The sequence below is a fragment of the Amphiprion ocellaris genome, chromosome 22 (genome assembly GCF_022539595.1).
Source record: "Amphiprion ocellaris isolate individual 3 ecotype Okinawa chromosome 22, ASM2253959v1, whole genome shotgun sequence".
NCBI classification, from domain to species: domain Eukaryota; kingdom Metazoa; phylum Chordata; class Actinopteri; family Pomacentridae; genus Amphiprion; species Amphiprion ocellaris.
In genome coordinates this window covers 26,134,530-26,157,484 of record NC_072787.1, presented here as the reverse complement: position 1 = coordinate 26,157,484, position 22,955 = coordinate 26,134,530, and the positions used below count along the sequence as shown (strand labels likewise).

At 38.3% G+C, this 22,955-nt stretch overlaps 2 protein-coding genes across 2 annotated transcripts; one reads left to right on the top strand and one right to left on the bottom strand.

Annotated features, from left to right (window-relative positions):
* Positions 1-508: 508 nt before the first annotated feature.
* Positions 509-3,556, bottom strand: si:dkey-226l10.6 (zinc finger protein 878). Its single transcript, XM_023294869.3, has 2 exons — positions 3,268-3,556; positions 509-2,026 (listed from the first exon to the last, which is right to left on the bottom strand). The coding sequence occupies exons 1-2, from the start codon at positions 3,292-3,294 to the stop codon at positions 941-943; spliced, it is 1,113 nt and encodes a 370-aa protein (XP_023150637.2). The 5' UTR covers positions 3,295-3,556; the 3' UTR covers positions 509-940.
* A 1,070-nt stretch (positions 3,557-4,626) lies between these two features.
* Positions 4,627-15,593, top strand: eif1axb (eukaryotic translation initiation factor 1A X-linked b). The gene is made up of 7 exons (XM_023294870.3): positions 4,627-4,791; positions 7,160-7,243; positions 9,514-9,617; positions 9,866-9,916; positions 10,889-10,970; positions 13,082-13,173; positions 14,462-15,593. Exons 1-7 carry the CDS (start codon positions 4,776-4,778, stop codon positions 14,465-14,467), a joined length of 435 nt encoding a protein of 144 aa, XP_023150638.1. The 5' UTR covers positions 4,627-4,775; the 3' UTR covers positions 14,468-15,593.
* The last annotated feature ends 7,362 nt before the right edge of the window (positions 15,594-22,955 follow it).

The window sequence follows — 22,955 nt, the reverse complement described above, 5'->3', positions numbered from 1 at the left end:
TTTTTTTGAGGATTTTTACTAATTTTTTGGAAAATATTTACAAGAATTTTGTTGCCAAATTTGGGGATTTTTTTTTTTTTTTTTTTAAATAAAAGTTTGAAGGGAAACTTTTAAGGAATTATTAGAATTTTCTTCCTGAAGGTTTTGCAAGTTTTCAGAAATTCGGGGAATTTTTTTGCTGAATTTTTGGATTTTGTTTTCAGAGAAGGAAACAATATTTTTTGGTGCCCGTAAATGAAGATGACAGGAGGGTTAAACCAAAAATTCTGCACTCCTAAACTGAACTGCAGGCTGTATAGAGCAAAAAAATGAATGAAAACCATTTTTTTAAATAAAAAAACAAACATCTATCATACGTAGAGTCACCATTTTTCCTCTACTGCTAATATTTTTGTTAAGTGTTGACCTTGTTTTCAGTTTTTTACATTTTTCTTAAACTATGAAAGAAATGTAACTTTAGTTTTTTACAATTCATGATTGATTCCAATAAAGTATTGGACAAACAGACTCCAAATTTTCTTGTTTATTGTGAAATTAGTCATCAACTTTTTTCCCTATTTTTTATAATGCATGACATTTTAATTCTGCCGTAACACTCATAAGCCATATTTAAGTTCTCTCTACTTCTAGTGGTGGTTGTTCTGTTTCCACAGAGGTTCAGGATTTTATGCTGCAGAGAAAAATTAACCTACAGTGAGTAAAAATGTAAAATAAAACATAATAACCCAGCATGATGCACCTTCACATTCTCTGTTCTGCAACCAGATTATGATGGAAAACTCCCAAATAAAAGGGATGATTGTTTAAAAAAAAAACAAAAAAAAAAAAACAACAACAATCTAACGGTGACAAACGTTTATTTCTGTCCGACATTCAGTTCAGATGCATAAAGTCAGACGAGTCTCTTGAGCTGCTTCAGTCTCGACCAGCAGGAATGTGGTCAGAAGTCGGAGTCGTCTGTGGCCGAGTTATCGGCGGCGAGGATTCCTGTTGGCTCTGGCGGCGGCTCGTGTCCATCCTGCTGCTGCTGCTGCTGCTGCTCCCTCTTCTTCTTCTTGTTGTGGTTCTTGACATGCACGCTCAACCCCCTCTCAGTCATTTCGTAGATCTGACACTTGGCGCAGTAGTATGGCGACACCCCGACGTGCCGGAACTGGTCTGCGAGGTACGATGCCAGCGTCTTGAAGCCCTTGCTGCAGACGTGGCAGCGCGGGACGACGCCCGGGTGCTCCTTCTCCAGGTGCTTCCTCAGACCCCACCTGGAGCCACTGAACGCCTCCAGACCGCCGGCCGGGCACACGTGGCAAGTGAAGACGGCGTCCTGGTTGGCGTGGCGACGGGTGTGGGCGTCCAGCTCCACCTGCGTGCGGACCGACTGCTGGCAGGACGTGCAGAAGAACGTCTTCTTGCCCTCCATGTGGTGCGTCTGCTTCAGGTGCACGGCGAGGCCCGACGCCCTCTTGAAGGTCTTGCCGGGCGGCGGACACATGGTGCACACCAGCTGCCTCTGCCCCGAGTTCATGACATCGCTGTAGTCCTCACCCAGCTCCAGGACGCTCTTGTTGCTTACCAGCTCCTCCCTCCTCGCCTCCTCCAGCTTCCTCTTCTGCTCTAGCCTCGGCCTCATCAGTCTGGACGGTGGCGGATCTGCGCTCCTCTCTCGGACCACCGGCCGCTTCACAACCGGCTTCTTGGCGGGAAGCGAGCGGTCGACGGACACGGTGAACTGGTAGCTCTCTCCCTCCTCTTCGGGGTTGGAGTACTCGATGACGTAGACGCCCTCCTCCTCCTCCTCTACCACCTCCTCCTCGGCGGGCAGCGAATACTCCATCTCGTAGTACTCGGTCACGTTGCTCCTCGCCTTCCCGCCCATGTGCGACTGCTCCCCTGCGATGTGCGTGTCGTCGATCCTCACCACGGTGATCTGGTCCATGCTGCCGGCAGCCTCCCAGTTTCCGTTTCCGGCCATGACCGAGGACGACGACGCTTTTCCTGCAGCTCCACCTCGAAGATGTTCAGAAGATGTCTGGAACAAGAAAATAAATATAAATGCATGTTTTATTACAGAAAAAAACACACAAAAATACCCTTTAACCCTTTTGCTGTATTCATTGATTGGCACCAAAAAATATTTTTAAAAAAATCTAATAAAAAAAATCCAAAAATTCAGCAAAAAAATCCCCCAAATTTCTGAAAATTTGCAAAACCTTCAGGAAGAAAATTCCAATAATTCCTTGAAAGTTTCCCTTAAAAGTTTCATTTGAAAAAAATCCCTCCAATTTGGCAAGAAAATTCTTGTAAATATTTTCAAAAAATGAGTAAAAATCTTCCAAAAAAATCCTAAAAATATCTAAAGTGATTCCATATATATCAGTAAAACTTCTATTTTCTTTAAGAACATTCACAATTTGCGAGAAAAATATGTATATTAAGGACAACTGATATTTTACAGACTTTCCTGTTTCCCAAATAACAGATACGAGTCCAAACACAAAAAAAGACTTAAAAAAACAAAAAATATTTGTTCTCTGACTGTAAATTCCTCCTGTTTTTATTGTATTTAAAACTATCAAAACACACAGGCTGCAATTTAGCATCAACAATACGCAGCCTGTGTGACGCAGGATTTAAACTGTCAACAGTTTGTTTGTTTGATAATTTATCTAAAGGTGATTCCTACTTAAAGATGTAAACAAACAGCAGATGTGTCCATTAAATGTAAATTTTAAGGTTACTTCATTTGCATATTGTTTGACTCACTGACTGTAATACATGTTTTAGCCTTAACTGCAGGTTCTGTAATCTAATTAGTTATTTAAATTCATTTCATTTATGCAGGTGCTTCTGTTTTTTTTAATGTACAGTTACTAAAACCTTCAAATTTCTTCATTATTGTCAATATTGTTGTTTTTGCACATATATAGGTCAAGTATTCTCTCTCATTTTTGGAATAAACTGATGTATTTAATAATTTATCGAGGTTTATTTTTCTTTAATTAATATTATGCCGAAATAAGTACAATTCAATGTTAAAATGTGTATTTATTTACAGTTGTTTTGTGGTAAACATGATAACTCGCCTCTTAAAACAAGACTTCCATACCAAATATGCAGTTTTAAGAAGTAGTCACACATTAGCGTCAACGCTTTTGTTTTTTTATTAAACTGCTTTAACTCTCTTGAATAAAAAGTCATGGGCTGTTTTTCGGCTGAGCTATTTTCTCTTTATCTGTTTAAATAAGCGCCGGGTAACTAAAAAACACTCACCAGGATCCTGCTGCCGAAGTCAGCCATCAGCCGCAAACACCGCCAAGGCTAACTTTAGCTTAGCTTAGCTGCAGCAGCTAACGTGCTAAACAGAAGCGACTGTAAGTTCCGGCCGCGGATATTTTCGCCGCTTCGCACCAGCTGGCTATTTAACGGCAGGAGCGAGGAGCCGAAATGCGCACATTAATGTAGAAACAGGGGCAGTAATGAGGGTTTAGTAGATGCTGGAGGCTCGTTTCGGCCAGTGAGCCGCTCAGTTACCTCGAAAATGTCTATTTTCTTCCAGGAATCATAACGAAGCTGCGGCGGCGCGTCTGAAGGCCGCAGCGCCCCCTGGCGGACCGGAGGAACACAGTTAATATTAAAAACAGGCAATGGTGATTTTAATGTAGGAAAACAACAACAATGGGCTGGAGAAAGTCTGCACATATTTTATGGATAAAAAGAATACATGTAAAATCACAGGAAATAAAGCATTATTTTACAAGATTTTGATTTTTTTAAATGTTTGATTTTATAGATTTTCCGTGTTTTGGTAAATTATAAATTTTGGTAAATTACATATAATAGCCCCCAAAAAATCACAGAAATAAAGTAGAATTTTACAAGTCAAATGTAAAAATACATAAATAAAATAAAGTAAAATAATAACTACAGGCCAAAGTTGTAAATTCATGTTTATTTTCTGCACTATTTTATTTTTAAATGATAAATGCAAACATGTAGTCTAGAGACAAGCAAACACATCTCCAATTTCCCCCCAAAAATAACTGAGAAAGACTGTAATATTTAAAAATTATAGCAAGTATTTTTTAATTATTATTTTTACAGATTTTTAAAAATTAAACTACAGATAATCATTTGTAAAATCACAGAAATAAAGCACCATTTGACATGCTAAATGTAATTTTTAAAAAATTATTTTATCGATTTTACCTGTCTTGGTAAATTCTAAATTTTAATATATTACATATGATGCCCAAATAAATCACAGAAATAAAGTACATTTTACAAGTCAAATGTATATGTATATATATATATATATATATATATATATATATATATATATATATATATATATATATATATATATATATATATATGCATGTATATATTGCAATTGTTTTTATTTCGAATAATTTTTGTTTTGTTTTGTTTTTTATCAGTCCGATGGTGCATATTTGCATCGAAATTTCATTCATAATGTGCACCAGCTAGTGTACGTTCTGTTTGACAATAAACTGGCTATTCTATTCTATTCTGTTCTATTCTATTCTATTCTAAACATGACCTCTGTCTCTGTAACAATCACCCTTTACAATAAAGCAACGGGGTTTTGAATGTCTCCTTCTGCGCATGCGGACACTGGGGCAGACTGAACGCTGACTAGCTAGCTTCTCTTGGTCAGTTTGGCTCTGAGCTTTTTGCTGACTCCAGTTCACAGTTTACCGTCTAACAGCTGTTTGTTTCTACCAAGCGGGATCAAGGCGACCGAGGCGTGAAGGAATATGCCCAAAAACAAAGGTAAGACGCGGAGGAAGACGCCGGGACGTGTGTCGGTAATTGTCTTTGGCGCCGCGAAGAAACACGCAGCGAAAACGTGACACCGACCGGCTAAAGCTAGTTAGCATAGCTGGCAGCGGGAATTGGAGTCACAGCCAGAGCAGTCAGCGGCGGTTTCTGTCCGGTAGCGGCTGAATGTGAGTTAGTCTGGGGTGATTATGAAGCTAGTTTACGTCTTACTGAAGATATTCAGCGCTTAACCAGCTAGCTAACTCTCTCACCTACTATTGTGCTAACTGACGCGGCTAACTTGCTGATTGCTAGCGAGTTAAGCCCCACCCGGTCTGGCCCGTGACATCTCCCACGTAATTTCACCCAAATTCAGCCCAGATAACCTCAGTCACCCTTCAACCGAGTAGCTGAACCCATTCCAGTGTCTTATTTGAGCGTCCGGACCGCATATCACAACTTAAATAAGCTAATTAGCACCAAAAACCGTTAGCTGCTGCTCCTGTCAGCTCTTATCTTTTGTAGTTTCTCCTGTCAGGCAGGGTGGCTGACACTAGCAGGTACATTAATGTCATGTACGTGGGCGTTTAGTAGATTATCCCAGTATAAAATGAATTGAGTCTGGAATCTGGCGCCCTCTCTGAACCCTACGCAGTTTCCTGGCACGTTTTTACCCACTGTGGGCTCGTTTTGACTCACAGTAGTGGAAAAGACAGAAGTCATGAGTGCCTTTTGTGCAGTGTAATAAAGTTATAGAGCAATAAATAATACAAAGAGAAGAGAAAAGGGCTGTTTAAGAAAAACTGGAATTAAGGTGCACCAAGTTCCTACAGATGTTAGAAATACTGGAAAAATCACCTTCTAAACATTAAAAATATATTACCATTTACTTTTTTACAATGGTTTCCACTAGTCTGCACATCAACTCTAGAAGGATTTTTCACCGTGCTGAGTGTATCCTCCAACTACTTTCTCCTCTGCTTGCCATATTTCAACCGTGCTGCGTTTCTATATTGATCTGGTGTGTTTGTTTTTTCTCTCTCTCTGCTCTGTGTAAACAAAGTCTGTAGTTCAAAGAAAAGTCTCAGAATTTTTATCACAAGACTGTCAACTGCGGCCGAGTCACTCGTGTCTTCACGGTCGTCGCGTTGAGGAGCACAGATTGCTGTTATTTATTTATTTATTTTTACAGCATCTGATGCAAGGTTTACGCTCCCGATGCTGTGTTTTATTTGTGTGTTTGCCTGCCATTAACTATATTTGAAAATATGCCTTAGAGCAGGGGTGTCAAACTTGTTAAAGTTTCATCTCAAATGGGCCAGACCAGTGAAATCACAGCATAATAACCGATAAATAACCACAGCTCCAAATGTTTCCTTTGTTTTTGTGCAAAGAAGCAAAGTACATTCTGTAAATGTTCAAAGTTGAGGGATTATCTTTTTAGAAATCATCATGAACAACATGAAATTTTTATAGAAAATAAGTTCAGTATCAACAACATTATTCCTCAGTTTATCATTTCCGCATTACTACTTCCAGATCACAGAGTGTCTACAGAGGAACACAACATTTAGTCACAGGAATCTGAAACTGAATCAAAATGACAAAAGTCAGATAAAGAGACGCAAAACAACAAAAACAAGACAAAACATAACAAAAACGAGACACAAAATGACAACAGATGAGACAAATGACATGACACAAAACCAAAAGAGACAGAAAAATAGACAAAAAGTTACAGTGACAAAAAAATAGACAAACAAGACAAGAAATTACACAAATGAGACAAAAAATTATAAAAGCAAGAAACAACAACAAAAGAGTCGACAAACAATACAAGCGAGACAAAAAACAAAACGACAAACAATACACAAAGCAAGGAATAAAGCAAAATGCAAAGTGACAAAAATGAGACAAAAAACACAAGCGAGGCAAAAAGGAAACACAAAATGACAAAAACATGACACAAACAACAAAAGTCAGACAAAAAACAACAAAAAAGATACAGTATTACAAAAATGAGACACAAAACGACAAAAGAACAATCTAATAGTTTATGATCAAAACAACTTGTCATGGTCTAGAAATTATTTTAAATTTATAGTTTTACTAATTTAGAATCTGCAGGGCCTTATTGGATCCTCTGCAGGGCTGCTTTTGGCCGCGGGCCACATGTTTGACACCCCTGCCTTAAATATCTAAGTGTTGAAAGCTGTAATGATCTCATAACTCTTTTATTAAAGTGATCCTATAAATGTAAATCCCGTGTCTCAACTAGAAAGTAGTAAAATGAGACGTAGACCAATAGGAAACTATAAGATAATGAATAATAATTGATGTGACTGGAGAACGTTAACTGATTTTCTGTCGCTGCTCACAGGTAAGGGAGGTAAAAATCGGCGACGTGGAAAGAACGAGAATGAGTCCGAGAAGAGAGAGCTGGTGTTCAAAGAGGATGGACAGGGTGAGTACGGCTTTGGTTTACGTCGAGTTAAGTGATTAAAGTCGAATTTTATTGATTAATCAAAGGAAATTCATCATCAGTTGGTGACATTGTGTTGATAATTGATTAATCTTTGTTAACCCTCCTGTTTTCCTCATTTACAGGCACCAAAAAATATTGTTTCCTTGTCTGAAAAAAATCCAAAAATTCAGCAAAAAAATCCCCCAAGTTTCTGAAAATTTGCAAAACCTTCAGGAAGTAAATTCCAATAATTCCTTAAAAATTTCCCTTAAAAATTGATTGAAAAAAATCCCCCAGATTTGGCAAGAAAATTGTTGTAAATATTTTCAAAAAATTAGTAAAAAATCTTCCCAAAAAAGTCTGAAAAATATCTAAAGTGATTCCATATATATATCAATAAAACTTCTAATATTTTCTTAAGAACATTCACAAAAAAATCAACCAAAGTCCAGCAAAATTTGCTGGACTTTGGTTGATTTTTTTTTTGTCAATGTTCTCAACCCTCATGTCGTCCTGCGGGTCAAATCAAGTCGTTTTAAAGTTTGAAAATGTGGGGAAAAAAATAAATTTTCACAGTGAAACGTCTGATGTCCACATTTTCAACATTTTTGGGAAATCTTTGAACATTTTTTGGTGGAAAAAAGAAATGTTAAAATATTTCTGAAAAACATTCACAAAAAAATCAACCAAATCCAGTGAATTTCACTGGATTTTGGTTGGTTTTTATGTGAATGTTCTTAAGAAAATAGAAGTTTCACTGATATATATGGAATCACTTTATATTTTTAGGATTTTTTGGAAGATTTTTACTCATTTTTTGAAAATATTTCCAAGAACTTTCTTGCCAACTTTGGGGAATTTTTTAAATATAAAACTTTTAAGGGAAACGTTTAAGGGAAACTTTTAAGGAATTATTGGAATTTTCTTCCTGAAGGTTTTGCAAATTTTCAGAAATTTGGGGAATTTCTTTGCAGAATTTTTGGATTTTTTTTCAGACAAGGAAACAATATTTTTTGGTGCCTGTAAATGAGGATAACAGGAGGGTTAAGAAACATTTTTAACATTTCTTTTTTTCCATCAAAAAATGTTGAAACATTTCCAGAAATTGTGGACATCAGAAGTTTTTTTTCCACATTTTCAAACTTTAAAATGGATCAGTTTGACCCACAGGATGACATGAGGGTTAAACAAGCACATTTTTCACAGTTCCTTGTCCTTAAATGTAGGGAAAATGCTCCTTTTTTTAAAGCTTATATTACATTAAATATGATATTTTTATGTTTAAAATGAATAAGATTAAGCCTTGAGAAGTGAAAAAAGAACCCACAAATTCATTTGACAACCAAAAATCTGCACAACAGGAGAAATGTAACATCAACGGTGATGTTTAAAGTGAATGATTTTTATAGAAATAGTTCCTGAGAGCCTCACTAGTCGCAGATATGAGCAGAGCTTTGACTGCAGTGCTCAGTGTCGCCCAAATCCCTGTGATAATGGAAGCGAGCCCAGTGTGTGGAGGAGGCTTAGGAGCTTTAAGGAAGACCTTCCAGTGGTGGAGCCTCGGCTTACGCAGTTCACACAGACTTTACTGCCTATATTTGTTTTAGGGCGTGGCTTATAAGTTTTATGGTGTCTGCCAGAGCTTCTTAAAATATTTATGTCATATTACTCGTTTTTGTTTGGGATACGCACCGTTAAAGTGTCACACTGAGTTTTTTTTGTCTAATTTTCCACTCTGTTCACAACGTAAATAATCTAGTAAGACATTAACAAAAAAGAAATGGATGCAGAATGAATCTCAGTTGAATAGTATTGTTAAAAAAGCGATGTTTATGCTATTTTCACTTGTTTTCCTGTCTTTACCAGCCTTTGTTGTTCAAATTAAAGTAGAACCTTCCTATTCAGACACCAGGCCTCCTCTGTTTTCACTCCTCGGCTCTTTTTTTGGCCTCATCTCGTTCTCATGAATCACATTCCCAGAGTGAAAGTGACCAAAAAAACCAATACCGATGGTGTTTTTATTAATATGATATTCTTAGAATTGTTTAGCGGAGGTGGAATGCATCACCTCGCTTATTAAATATGTGTTTTCCTTGAAGTTTAATATATAATATTTAGGGAAAAAGTAATATTTTGTCATGTTGCGCTGTTATCTTATAAAAGAAACCCTGCTAATTATATTATGTATTTTATCGAGTGCTTTCAGCCCCCAGCTCCTCCTTTACCTGCCGACAGGTTCGTTGCTTTAATCTCTCTCTGGTGTCTTTCAGAATATGCTCAGGTGATCAAAATGTTGGGGAACGGACGTCTGGAGGCCATGTGCTTCGACGGAACCAAGCGGCTTTGCCACATCAGAGGAAAACTCCGGAAAAAGGTGGGAACGTCCCGGCCGTCCTCTCGCACTTTTCTCCCAGCAGCTCACACAGGAAACCTCCCTGACGTGGTGCCGCATCAGCGTTTTCTCAGCCGCCGGTGATGCGGCAGCGTGGACTCGATTAACCGCCAGCGTGTGTGTCTTTGTGTGTGTGTCTTTGTGTGTGTGTCTTTGTGTGTGTGTCGGGGTCACAAAGGGCAGCGCGATGCTCTCTGGATAATCTCTGCTGTGTGTTTTTTCTCCTCCAGGTTTGGATCAATACGTCAGACATCATCCTGGTCGGGCTGAGAGATTACCAGGTGTGTTTATCGCTCACACATGACAAAGAAAAAAACATTAATGCTGAGTTAAACTTCACTCTGAGGCACAAAACTTTTCTGTAGCATCAAAGTGAAGCTTTATGTTACAGGTCCTGCATTTTTCAGCTAATTCCTGATGACTTTGTCCATAAATTCCCCCTAAAAATTAGCTTTTTTAATAGAATATTTCCAAATAATGCCATCAAAATGAGTAAAAAGTACTACTAAGTGACATTTTGTAGCCTGAAGTTTGTTTTATTTGTCCAAAACTGAGTTAGAAACTGCATTCTAGAATTAGGGCCACACAATTAATTGGATATAACAATTGAGTGATTATAATCAGCTGTGATATTGGCCTTTTTGAGATGTTCTGCTTGTAGAAAAATGCACATAAAACGTAGATGGTATCGCTCGGGTTAGACTTAAGTGAATCTGATGTTTTAATTTCTTATTTCAGTCTTTCCAAAGCAACTTTTGGTCTCAAACTGATGGAAACTAGAAGCTTGTCTGTGCACAGCTGCCTGCATGTGATGCATTTAGGGGACATTAATTAGCAGCTGATGCTCTTTTGAGAATTTTTAGATGCCAATTTATTTGCATTTTGCTTGTTTTTCTTAGTTTGATGCAGATATTTATACATCAGCAAGAATTTAGTGCAACATTTAATGAATAATCATGAAAAACAACCACAAACTCGGTATTAATGAGCATTTTTACCATAATTGTGCAGCTCTAGTATTACTGTAGGCTGTCAAAATCTGCTGCAAATGGAAAGTTTTCTACATTTAGTGTTTGTGTTCATCATAAATTTTTTTTTTAAAATCAATAACTTCACATTTACATGCTTTCAGCCCATTCTTTTGCCCTCACATAAGAAAAAATCTGGATTAAGCCGTATTTCGGTGCAGTTAACTTCCAGAAAGTTTAGTTCTGTCGTTTAATAAAACACTCAAACCTCATCTTGTGTTTCAGGATAACAAAGCCGACGTTATCCTCAAGTACAACGCAGACGAGGCTCGCAGTTTGAAAGCATATGGAGAGCTGCCGGAGCACGGTGAGTTTACCTCCACAGATACCAAGAGCTTATTTAGAGGATCTGGTGTGAACTCTGGCCACAAACACAGCGTTTAGGTCAGACAAAAGGATTAACGAGCTGTTGGTTTTCTGGCAAATCTATCAGTTCCAACAATCAGTGAATTAGTGAATGCAGTTGCAGAATTTGAACAGCAGAGGTCCTCACAAGTCTACCATGCAGTATTTTGCTTTCACTTTATGATAATCCGGTAGAAACTCAGGCTGCACAAATGAGTCAAGAAGCCAGATAATTTGAGCAAAATACTGTGGTATGAGTCTTATTGCTTAATGCACAGATTACTCATAACTTTGAAGGATTTATTTCACACATTAATCTGGAAACTTCATCCTCAAAGAAATGTTTGTGCCAAAGATGCAGCATTTTGTTTGCATCATTTTCAGTCACTTTATGATAATCTAGTCTAAACTATGGCTGCACGTGACAATCTAGTAGAAATTGATCAAAAAGCCACATGATTTGGGGAAAATAATATAATACAGTTGATCTCATAGAGTCTTATTGTTTGGTTTTATAAGAAAATGTACAGATTACTCATAATTTTGATGGATTTATTTCAAATGTTAAGCTACAAACTTCATCCTCTGAGAAATGTTTGTACCAGAGATGCAGCATTTTCTTCACATCACGTGACAATCTAGTAGAAATTGGTCTAAAAGCCATATAATTTGGGGGAAATATGATATTTTTGCACGCAATCTCGTGACTCTCCTTGCTTGGCTTTCAAGGAAAGAAAGATTAATTTCACAATTTAAGCTGCAAACTTCATCCTGGAAGAAATGTTGATGCCAAAGATGCTCAGTTTACACAATAAAAATAAATATATATTGGTTTTGTAGCAGCAGATGATATCAAATGCTGGGTTTTTTTTTTGTGTGTGTACCAGAGATAACAGTTAATCCCTTAATGTAATGGTGAGACATGATTAAAATCTTTGCTAGCAGATTCTGACGTCTCACTCTATTGGAGATGTGGAGAAAAAGCAACATCCTGAGCGTATGATGCATCTTTCAGGACATAAACAGTCTGTGGCTGAGTGCAGACGGCGGCATCGTGTCAGGATTCGTTTCCAGACATCCAAACCCGCCGTCATCAGTTTCATTCCTGGAGTCAGTCAGTTAGCAACGTTAGCTTCATGTTCTCAAGCTGCCGACTGGATGTTTGGGTGAAAATTTGTCACACTGGGGCTGAATAATTTGGGGAAAATATGTAAATACTATTTATTTCTTACAGGTGAAATTCAGCTCAGAGTTCACTTTGTGACTGATTTAAAACGGATGAAAAATGTGACTCACAAGGAGGACGACATGAATTTATAAAACCATCGACGCGACACTTTAAACCCTGGATCAGACACGCTGTAAAATTGTGTCGATTCATTTATAAACAACTAAAACAGGGTTTATGTGAGGAGTAACGCAGCCTGAATCATCACAGGGCTGCAACCTAATAAATATTTCTGTTGTTGATTAATTTAGTCTCTGAAATGTCAGAAAATTATGAAAAATATTCCTCAATAGCCAAGATGACATCTTCAAACAAAAGATATTCAGTTTATTGTCATAGACAAGGTGAAAAAATAGAAAATACCCACATTTAAAAAGCTGCAGTCAGAGAATTTACACTTTTCTTGCCTAAAAAACATCACAGGTGGTTAATTTATTAGTTTTGAACTTATTAATTAATCAGCTAATTGTTGTAGTAAAGGCATCAATGAACACAAATAAAACTGAATTACTGCATTAAATTCATAATTTAATAGCCACACTTTGCATATCCTAAATGCTTTACATGGTAAGCTAGAGGTTTAGAAACATCTTCAGCTGGTTTATTTTCATTTCCAGCTGGTTTTATGTATAGAATAAATGCACAGAAACAGGGCAGGTCGTCACGTCTTTCTTTGCTTGTGGCTTTTTATCATTTAATCGCAGCATTTTGTGGTGATATAACTGCATAACCAGAACCTTTAATCAGATGAATCATGCAGCTGTGGATGTTTTAGATGTTAGATTTTTCTGATAAACACGTGTAATCTTTCCTTGTAACGATCGACTCCTCCTTCCTCCTCGCAGCCAAAATCAACGAGACAGACACCTTCGGGCCCGGAGACGACGATGAGATCCAGTTCGATGACATTGGCGACGATGATGAGGACATTGATGATGTAAGTTTATTTATTAACATCATTTTATACCAGTTTCTTGGAGTAGTTCTGGGTATTTCAGACTCCAGAGCATTAAAAAGAGTACATGTGAATCCTGCCGGCTGTGGGTGTTCTGTTTTTTTTTGCAGAAATATTTAATTTTTAGAGGTTTTGGTGCATTTATTCAGTAGAATTTGTGAAGGAAAATGTTTAATTGATCATTAAATGTTAAAGATTACGAGAAAAACTCACAAATTTGTTGATTTCAATCCATCAAATGTGAAATTTTCTCACTTTTCTTTGCATAATATGGTGCTTTAGTGAACATCTTTGAATTGTTTTTTGTAAATTCAAGTGTTATATTTACTTTATTCACAACACAGTAACCACACAACCACTGAAAATCATTGTAAAATTGACAACAGAGTGAACAGAGGAGAAGAAAATAAGTCTTCAGTCATCAGAATACCTTCAGTTTTACAGCTTTTCTCTGTCTAATGTGATAAACAGTTGAATATTTTTGATAGAAAAACTGTTTCTAAGAGCAAGTCGTCACTTTGGGCTCTTAAAACATGTCACTTTTTAATAAAACTTATCTTAACAAATATATTTTTTGGGTAGATTAGTAGATAATGATGATAATAAAAAGGAATATTTATATATAGTGTTGATTTTGGAGCTGGAGAAAAACATCTTGGGTGTCAGAATTGCCAACAAAGTCAAAATTTCTGCGACGTAAAACTGTTTTTAAGGAACAAAAAAAAAATTTCAGAGATGTCACTTTGGGCTTCTGGGTTGAAAATATTGAAGTGATGTTTGTTTATGATGTGATTAATAGCTGGAGAAACATCTTTAATCATCGGAATACCTTCAGATTTACAGCTTCTCTTTGTCGAATGTGATAATCAACGGAGTATTATTTGAATATTTCCAGGTGTTACCGTCAAAAAAATTACGTTTTAAATTACAACGCAGCTCCCAAAGTTAGCAAAGATGCCAAAAATATGAGTGAAATGTGTTTAAAATCATTCACAGGTGTGAGAAAGGAGCTAAATTGTAGAAATATGTCAGTGTTTGAGTATCGCAGTGTAAATATACTTTGAGCTGTCCGTCTCCCTCAACTGTTGATGAATTCAAGAATTTGTTGAAAACTCTGACTCTCAACAAGTATTTTTGAATGTAAACTGAATTAAAAGCTGGAAAAATGTCTTCAGTCATCATCCAAAACGCCTCAAAATGAGTCGGTAAATTAAAACGGTGGAACAAAAGTTGATCTAATTGTTATTTTTCTGTGTTTTTGTGTCTCCAGATCTAAAGACCTGCTGCTGGAGGGGGAAGGTGGGCTTTTACTAGAGATGCTCTCATTGGGATGTTTTGAGCCGACGCAGCGCACCGATGATAATTATTTTTATTAAGATCAGCCTATGCCAATCCAATACACTTTATTAATATACGGTATGTTTATTCCGGTCTGTTGGCCGTCAGTAGACGTCTTAGTGGTTTGGAGAACTTTAAGTGCATTTCACACCCACCACCAGTACTTTGAGTTGTTGTTGAATGAGAGACTGTCTGAGCTGCGGGCGCTTCGTTGCTTTTCCTGCCTTCATGCGGTTGGATTGGAGAACCGGAGTAGGCTGATCATCAGAAAACGTAGTTCAGGTTTTTACCTCCTAACACCGACAGAACGGCACATTTGCCATCTCATCCATCGAGTCTTTCTCCTTTTTTTATTGCTTTATTGTCCAGGACTCACTGTTTTGTAAAGGCCGACACCGTGACTGCAAAATCTCTCACTCCAACTCTTTTAAAAATGTATTTATATTAATTTCAGTTTGTGGGATTTAGAAACAGATACAGAATCTCTGGATTCGCCAGTAAAAAGATGAACCATTTTCCTCCACTCTGTATCATTGAAAGGCAGTCTGAAAGCTGTTTAATAGGTGACAACGTTGACTCTGGATCCGTTTTCATTTGTCCACGTCCTGTCCCACCATCACACCGGCTATTTGCTGGTTTTGGATGGAACCACGACCGATTGAAGGCTCCCCTCCCCTCCTCTACCCCTCAGATCAGAAGAAGAATCAGATGTATTTTTCTATCGTTTCCCGTGTTTGTGTTTGTCTGTTTTTGTTTCCATGTTCTGTTTTGAATCTTCGCTGCTCTTCTCTCTGTGGCTTCAGTCGGACCAGCGGTTCCCAAACCTTTCCCCCCTACCGGTGAAACCAGTAAAACCAGTAAAACCTCACTGCAGAGCCGTCTATCTCGTCCAAAACTCTAGAAGATCTCCGTAGAATATATCTGTTTTCCTTCCCTGTCCGTTTGGGAACCGCTGTTCCGGACCACGTGGGTCCTGTCGCTGTTGTAACTCTGAGTTAATTAAAAAAAAATAAAATGTACTATGATGTTTGAAGGCTGGGTTTCCAATAAAGATCTTAACTCCACCCACCGACCTGCCGTCGTGCTTTTTAGAGCTGGAGGTTGTTCGGTAAACAGCTCCGGGCTGAGAACGTCCGGTTCCACCGTTCTGTCCTCACAGTGTCAACAAACATCCGCAGGAAACGAACGACCTGCTGATATGATTCCCTCTGAGGCTGCATCGCTTCAACCTGCCTCTAGTTTATGCATGTGATGCTGTTTCTATTCTCTTCTGACTGACTTAAACAGCCTTTTGTTCCAATTGTGCCTGGAAAACGATCTCACAGATTTTGTAATATCCTTCTGGATCAGGAGTGTTAAACTCCTTTTAGTTCTGGTTCCACATTCAGCCCAGTTTGATCTCTAGTGACCAGTAAACTCACAGAATAATAACCTATAAATAACCACAACTCCACATTTTTCCTCTGATTTAGTGCAAATTTGTACGTTCTGAAAATGTTTACATTTAAGGAATTATCTTTTATCAAAACTTTATGAACCTAAAATTTACATACATAGACTAGCGCGCTGTAGCAGCCATAGACCAGATGCTAGCGCGCTGTCGCAGCCATAGACTACATGCTAGCGCGCTGTCGCAGCCATAGACTGGATGCTAGCGCGCTGTAGCAGCCATAGACTGGATGCTAGCGCGCTGTCGCAGCCATAGACTGGATGCTAGCGCGCTGTAGCAGCCACAGACTGGATGCTAGCGCGCTGTAGCAGCCACAGACTGGATGCTAGCGCGCTGTAGCAGCCACAGACTGGATGCTAGCGCGCTGTCGCAGCCACAGACTGGATGCTAGCGCGCTGTAGCAGCCACAGACTGGATGCTAGCGCGCTGTCGCAGCCACAGACTAGATGCTAGCGCGCTGTCACAGCCACAGACTAGATGCTAGCGCGGTGTAGCAGCCACAGACTAGATGCTAGCGCGCTGTCGCAGCCATAGACTAGATGCTAGCGCGCTGTTGCAGCCGGCTAAGCTACGTGCCTACGTCATCTTGGAGGGGGCAACGTTGCCATTAAAAGCAATCCATGTACATTGAAAATAAATCATAATTTGCTCATTCCTCAACCGATTTTCATGTGGTTTACTTTATTGTCAATGTCAAAACATGTGCTATTAATACAGAACATTTGATTAAAAAAAGCGGAAAAGTCTCTACATTCAGCCATTTACATATATAAATGTAAAATTTATATCGTAAATAATTAGATATATAGCTATATGAACAAAAAAGAGAAAGATAAAAAAAAATACATATATAGAAAATATGGGCTGCACAGTGGTGTAGTGGTTAGCACTTTCGCCTTGCAGCGAGAAGATCCCTGGTTCACGTCCCGGTTTTCCCGGGATCTTTCTGCATGGAGTTTGCATGTTCTCCCTGTGCATGTGTGGGTTTTCTCCGGGCACTCCGGCTTCCTCCCACAATCCAAAAATATGCTGAGGTTAATTGATTATTCTAAATTGCCCGTAGGTGTGAATGTGAGAGTGATTGTTTGTCTATATATGTAGCCCTGTGACAGACTGGTGACCTGTCTAGGGTGTCCCCTGCCTTCACCTGAGTCAGCTGGGATAGACTCCAGCCCCCCCATGACCCTAGTGAGGAATAAGCGGTGTATAGATAATGGATGGATGGATGGATATAGAAAATATGTTTTGAGATTAAAAAATTTAATTGTAAAGGTAATCAAATAATAATTTACATTTATTTATCTCTCTCTCTCTACAGCTATAGGCTGTTATATACATGGAGATAGAATAGAACAGAGTTTATTGCCATTTACAAGAAACAGGTACATTGAACTGAATCATTAAGCATGACAAAATTATTTAAAATACTTAGAAATATACACAGTTGACATATAATGAGCATATAAATGCTAATAGCATGAAAGCAGGGATACAAGCAGATATTTATTTAGATACAAACACAACTAGGGTGAATAATAAGTGTGCATTGGGTCACAGTGGGTCGTCTATAAAGAAACAGTAAAAGTGTAAATTTTCATGAAAATAATCAAACTCAATAAAACTGAGTTGCAGCATCCTCGTCAATGATGCACGTCCTCTTCCAAGATGAGCCAGGAAGTTTGAGTCCTAATCTATACCTGTGTGTTTGCTTCTTTACACTGCTGTTAACAGTTTAGGCTGTTAGATTGTTCCAGATAAGACAAGTACAAGATTCTTCAGAGCCGTTCTACCACGAGCATGACAGGAAGAACTCCAACAGCTACTGAATGTTCCTGTGGTCCCCTCAAGGCTACAGGAGGAGTCCTACGAGGACGAGCCGGTCCACCTGATGGTGGCCAGTCGCTGCGGTTCAAAGCCAACACCGACTACGTGGACTTCTACTGGACCACACGGAGGCCTTCAAACCGGACCAACAAGTTCAGCGACTCCCCGACTCGTGGGTCTGAGGACGCCGCCGAGCCTCGGTCCAGCCGGCCTCCTGTCTGTGGGTGTTTGAGTGCTGAGAGGTTTGTGGATGCATGTGAACGTGTTGAAACAGCAGCTTTGGACTCAGTAACGCCGGGAAAAACCAAGAGCTCCTGTATTTGTGACTTCCACTAAAAAAACTGATGAAAATAAGTTTGCCAGGGTTCTGACTGATAACAGATTATTAAATAATGAAAATAATAGTTTAAATATTCCTTTAAACAATCCTTTTAGGTCTACATTTCCTTTACACTGACTTCTTGGTATATGTACAAGTATTTTGGGTGGAATATACCATTAAGCCCAATGTTCAAGGGTTCTTCTGGGAATATACCATTAAACCAACCTTTTAGGTAAATGTTCCAGGATGTTGGGTAGAATATACCATCAGATCAACCTTTTAGGGCTACATTGGACGATTTTAGAGTAGAATATTACTCCAAGCCATCCTTTAGGTCTACATTTAAGGTGGAATACTCCTTTACACCAAGATTTTTTTGGTCTACATTGGAGGATTTTAGGTGGAATATTCCTTTGAACGAACTTTTTAAGTTAATGTTTTAGGATGTTGGGTGGAATATACCATCAGACCAACCTCCAAGGTCTACAGTAGTGAATTTTAGGTGGAATATACCATTAAACTCACCTTTTAGGTCTACATTAGAGGATTTTAGGTGGAATTTTCATCCAAACCATCTTTTAGTCTACATTTAAGGATGTTTAGGATGGTATATTCTCCCAAACCAACTTCTCAGGTCTTCACCCTTTGGAGTCTATATTTGAGGTTTTAGGTGGAATATTCCTTTTAACAGCCCCTCAGGTCTCTGAGGATTTTGGATGGAAAACTCGGTTAAACCAACATTTTAGGTGCATGTCCAAGGATTTTGGGGGGAATGTTCCTTTAAGGTGGATGTGTGAGGACCTTGTAGGTGGAAAACTTCCTGAAACCAACCTTTCAGGTCAACATTCAAAGATTTAAGGTGGAATATTCCTTTAAACCAACCTAAATTTCATGTTTTGATCATTATCAAGTGAGAAACCTCAATCCAGACTCCTCATAATGACGTTTGAGATTTATGCTGCTGTTATTTGTTTAGTCCAGACTAAATGACTGAAATCCACAACTGTAATTTTATTTTAGGACTCGGTTATTAAATGTCAAAACAATCCATGTGACTCTAAAAACTCAACAGCTTTACAAACTCTAAGATTAAACTCTCCACCAGAATCCAAACTAAGTTGGACTTCTACATGAGAGCTTTAATTATTCTTCATCTACTTCCTGAAAAGTTTGGTCAATAAAAAAAGACAAAAACTAACATTTTCAGTTGAACTAAAGACAGACTTTGTGATTTTTCTGCTCACATGTTGTGTTGTTGTAAACTTCCTCTTTCAAATAAATAGCCTCCTAACCCCCTGGAAACCAGCGTTTGTCCTGTTTTTGTGTTGCTCCTCGGTGACCCTAGACAGCCGGGTCCTAATGTTTTTTGAGCAACACACCATACTATGATGTTTTTACAATGATGGTTCTACTATGGAACCAGTTTGACATGTTCAGGTGTTCTTTGTGTGAGATTTCAGGGATCAGAAGGTGGTTTTCAACTTTCTTTGTTAACTTTCTGCTTCAACTTTAAACTAAATTTCCTTGACTAACCCCGCCCTCTGGACTTCCAGGAAGCTGTGTTCCTATTGGCTGTCCAGGCGGCTGCTTGGTGTTATCAGGAACACCTGAGCAGCTCAGTGTCTTCCTGCTTTATTTAGCTGCAAACATTTCCTCTGTTTCTCTTCACCAGTGAACTGGGTTTGGTTCCATTGCTTTAGTTTGTTCTTTAGGCGTTGGCTTGCAGCTTCCAGCAGTAAAATTGTCTTTAATGTGTTTCTTGGTGTGTTTTAGGGCTTTGTACTGGATAGTTGTCTTGGTAAATGTGGTTCTTTAGCCACAGTTAGCACATGGTGTTAATGTGTGCAGTGATTAGTGGATTTGGTGCAGCTGAGTTGTGTCTTTATCTTGGCTGTAGTGAGTCTTTAGAGGTTTTTGATCAGACACATTCTGTATTCTTGTTGGTGAACCAAGGTTGGTTGTCCAGAAGGTAAGAGTTCCTGTCCTGATTCTCTATTCTCAGAGGTTCTCTGGTAGGCTGCAGGAGACTTTAGTGTTTGGGTTGTGCTAGTTTGGTTTTTGTATGGTTTCATTTGGACGACTATCTTGAGGCCCCTCCATGTGGTTTAGTGAGGTTTTCTGGAACAGTTCTACAAAGCAACCTGCAGCAGAAGAGACTTTGAGAGTTTTTAGGAAGTTCTGGAGATCAGACTTTAGAGCAGCAGAAACATTTGTCAGCAGTTTGAGCAGGAGAAGGTGAGCTTCAGAGTAGAAATGAGACAGAAACCTTCTTGACCCGTGTGGTGAGGTCCTGTACCAAGAGTTTGAGCAGGTTGTGAAGAGTCTGTAGTTCTTTGGTCTGAAAGCACAAGAAGAGTCGACTCATTAAAGGAGAAAACAGGAGATATTGTTGGTTCTTCTGTCGCTCTGCAGTTTCCTTAGAGTGAATATCAAGTTTATATTTTAAATGATTTCCCATGTGAGCCCAAGAAGACTTCAATAAACTCCTTCCATCCCCTGGACACAACACATTTTATTACCATGTTAAATCTTTCTTTTTTTAAATATGTTTTTGAGTTTTAATTATAGTTTTAGCATAGTTTTTTTTTTCTCTTTGCTTGTTTAATTTTGTCATCTGTGTGAAAGGTGCTAAACAAATAAAGCTGAATTGATAAAGTGAATAATTGACTAACTCATGATTGTGACAACAGAAGTATTTTCATTGTGATGTAAGGGTTTGTTTCATTTTTAAGGTTGGGGTTAAAATCTTGACAGAAAAAAAGATTAAAGAAATAAACTACATTAAAAAAGCAGTTAAAGGAAAAAAGCATTTAATAAAACTTTTAAAAAGAAAATTAAACATTAAATACAATTAAATTATATTAAACAGACAAAATATTTAATTAGATAAACAGAAGATACAAAACATGTAATTATGAAAATAAAATGTTTTTAACGAAAATATTAAACATTAAAGATTAAATATTTTAGATAAACATTTAAAAAATACAAAACATTTAATTAAAAAATTTAATGTTTAATTAGAAAATTAAATCTTAAAGACAATAAAACTTTAAACAGGAATTAAACAGAGAATACAATGAAGCATTTAAAAAGAAAATTACACATTAAAAGGTGGTACAACATTTAAAAAGAAAAGCCTTAACAAAGATTTAATCTAAAAATTAAACATTGGGAAAGAAAAGGACATTTTTCAAACAAGCCGATAAAACATTTGAAAAAACAACAATTAAACATTAAAAAGACAAAACATTTGGAAATCAAATCAGACATTAGAAAAGAATAAAAGATAAGAAAAGAGCAAAACTAAACATTTAAGAAGAATCAAACTAAAGACAAAACATTTGAAAAGACACCAGTTAGACTTTAGAAGATCAAATTAAACAGAAGAGACAATAAAACGATGAAAAAGAGCAAAAACAGATCAAGGTCTTAAAGCGTTTTCTAGTCTGAAATGAAAACATCAAGTTGTTTCTTCAAACATTTCCTCTTTCTATGTTCTTGGTTTGATTGTGGACAGATTTACTAAGAACTCATTTCAGAAAACTGCTTTCCAGATAAAGTGTACTAGTAGTTGAAGGCATGGATCAAACTAATGTTACCTTCTGATCTCCACAAACTTTACTGTTCAGTGAAGAGAATCAAAGTTTGTTGAGGATTTCTAAAAAACCCACAGTGAAGGTCTGAGAAGAACTCAGATGGATGATCTAAATGTGAAATCAAGACCCATGGTCACAAGTTTTAAGGCTTTTGTTCACCAGAAAGTTCAAACTAACAGAGAAGTACTGGGAAACTTTTAAAACTTCAGTCCTCAGACTGTCTGAAGGTTCAAACTAAGAGAGAAGTACTGTGGGACTTCGAAGATATCAGTCCTTGGACTGTCTGAAGGTTCAAACTAACAGAGAAGTACTGTGGGACTTCGAAGATATCAGTCCTTGGACTGTCTGAAAGTTAAATCTAACAGAGAACTACTGTGGGACTTAGAAAATTTCAGCCCTCAGACTGTGTGAAAGCTCAGGTCCTGAGGACTCGGGAGGTGTGGAGGCTTTGGAAAGTCTTGGAAGTGAGGGTTCCACCCTCCAGCACAAAGGCTGAAGTCCAACCTCCTGAGAAAAACGGTCGAGTCGAGACTCGAGTTAAAAAAAAACTCGAAAATGACAAAAAATAGATGACAAATGCGCAAAAAAAAGAAGAATTAGTATCTGAGCGAATAGCTCAGGAGATAAGAAGACGGACTACCAAGTGGAAGGTCGCAGGTTCAAGACCCGCCACTGGCAGTTTTCTTTCTTTGTCTTTGTCAGGATTTTGAGAAAATTTAAGAAGTGTCTGGTTTTGAACCAGCGACCTGCAGCTCCATAGGCAAATCCTTAACTCACTGAGCTACAGATCAGATACAAAGAAATGATTTCGTCGTCCCTTTGGCATCGTAGTTCCTCAAGTGACCACATGGGTGGAGCCAAGGCGGAGTCTGGGTGGAGTCAGGGCGGAGAGTAGGCGGGGAGGTGGGTGGCGGCCTCCCCCCTCTACTCCCCCACCTCCCCCCACCACCCACCACACCTTCCCCCACCCCACGAGTTCTTCGAGTCTCCACAAATTCTTCCAGTCTCGATGAGTTCCTCGAGTCTCGACAGGTTTTCACGAGTTTCTGGAGTTTCCACCAGATCGGAGGCAGAACAAGTTGTCATGAAGAGGTGTTGAAGTCGGCCAGGATGGACTGACTTTTTACAGTGACTAGAAGGAAGACGACTAGAAGAGCAGGTCTTTAACCACCATCCATAAAATCGCTCCACAGAAATGAAGGGAAGTCAACTTTTATCAACCTCCATCCAC

Coding starts and splice junctions, on each gene's coding strand:
- eif1axb (XM_023294870.3), top strand. Junction 9,618..9,865: donor GAGGAAAACTCCGGAAAAAG/GTGGGAACGTCC, acceptor TTTCTCCTCCAG/GTTTGGATCAATACGTCAGA. Junction 10,971..13,081: donor TGGAGAGCTGCCGGAGCACG/GTGAGTTTACCT, acceptor TCCTCCTCGCAG/CCAAAATCAACGAGACAGAC.
- si:dkey-226l10.6 (XM_023294869.3), bottom strand. CDS start 3,294: ATGGCTGACTTCGGCAGCAGGATCCTG. Junction 2,027..3,267: donor ACTTCGGCAGCAGGATCCTG/GTGAGTGTTTTT, acceptor TTCTTGTTCCAG/ACATCTTCTGAACATCTTCG.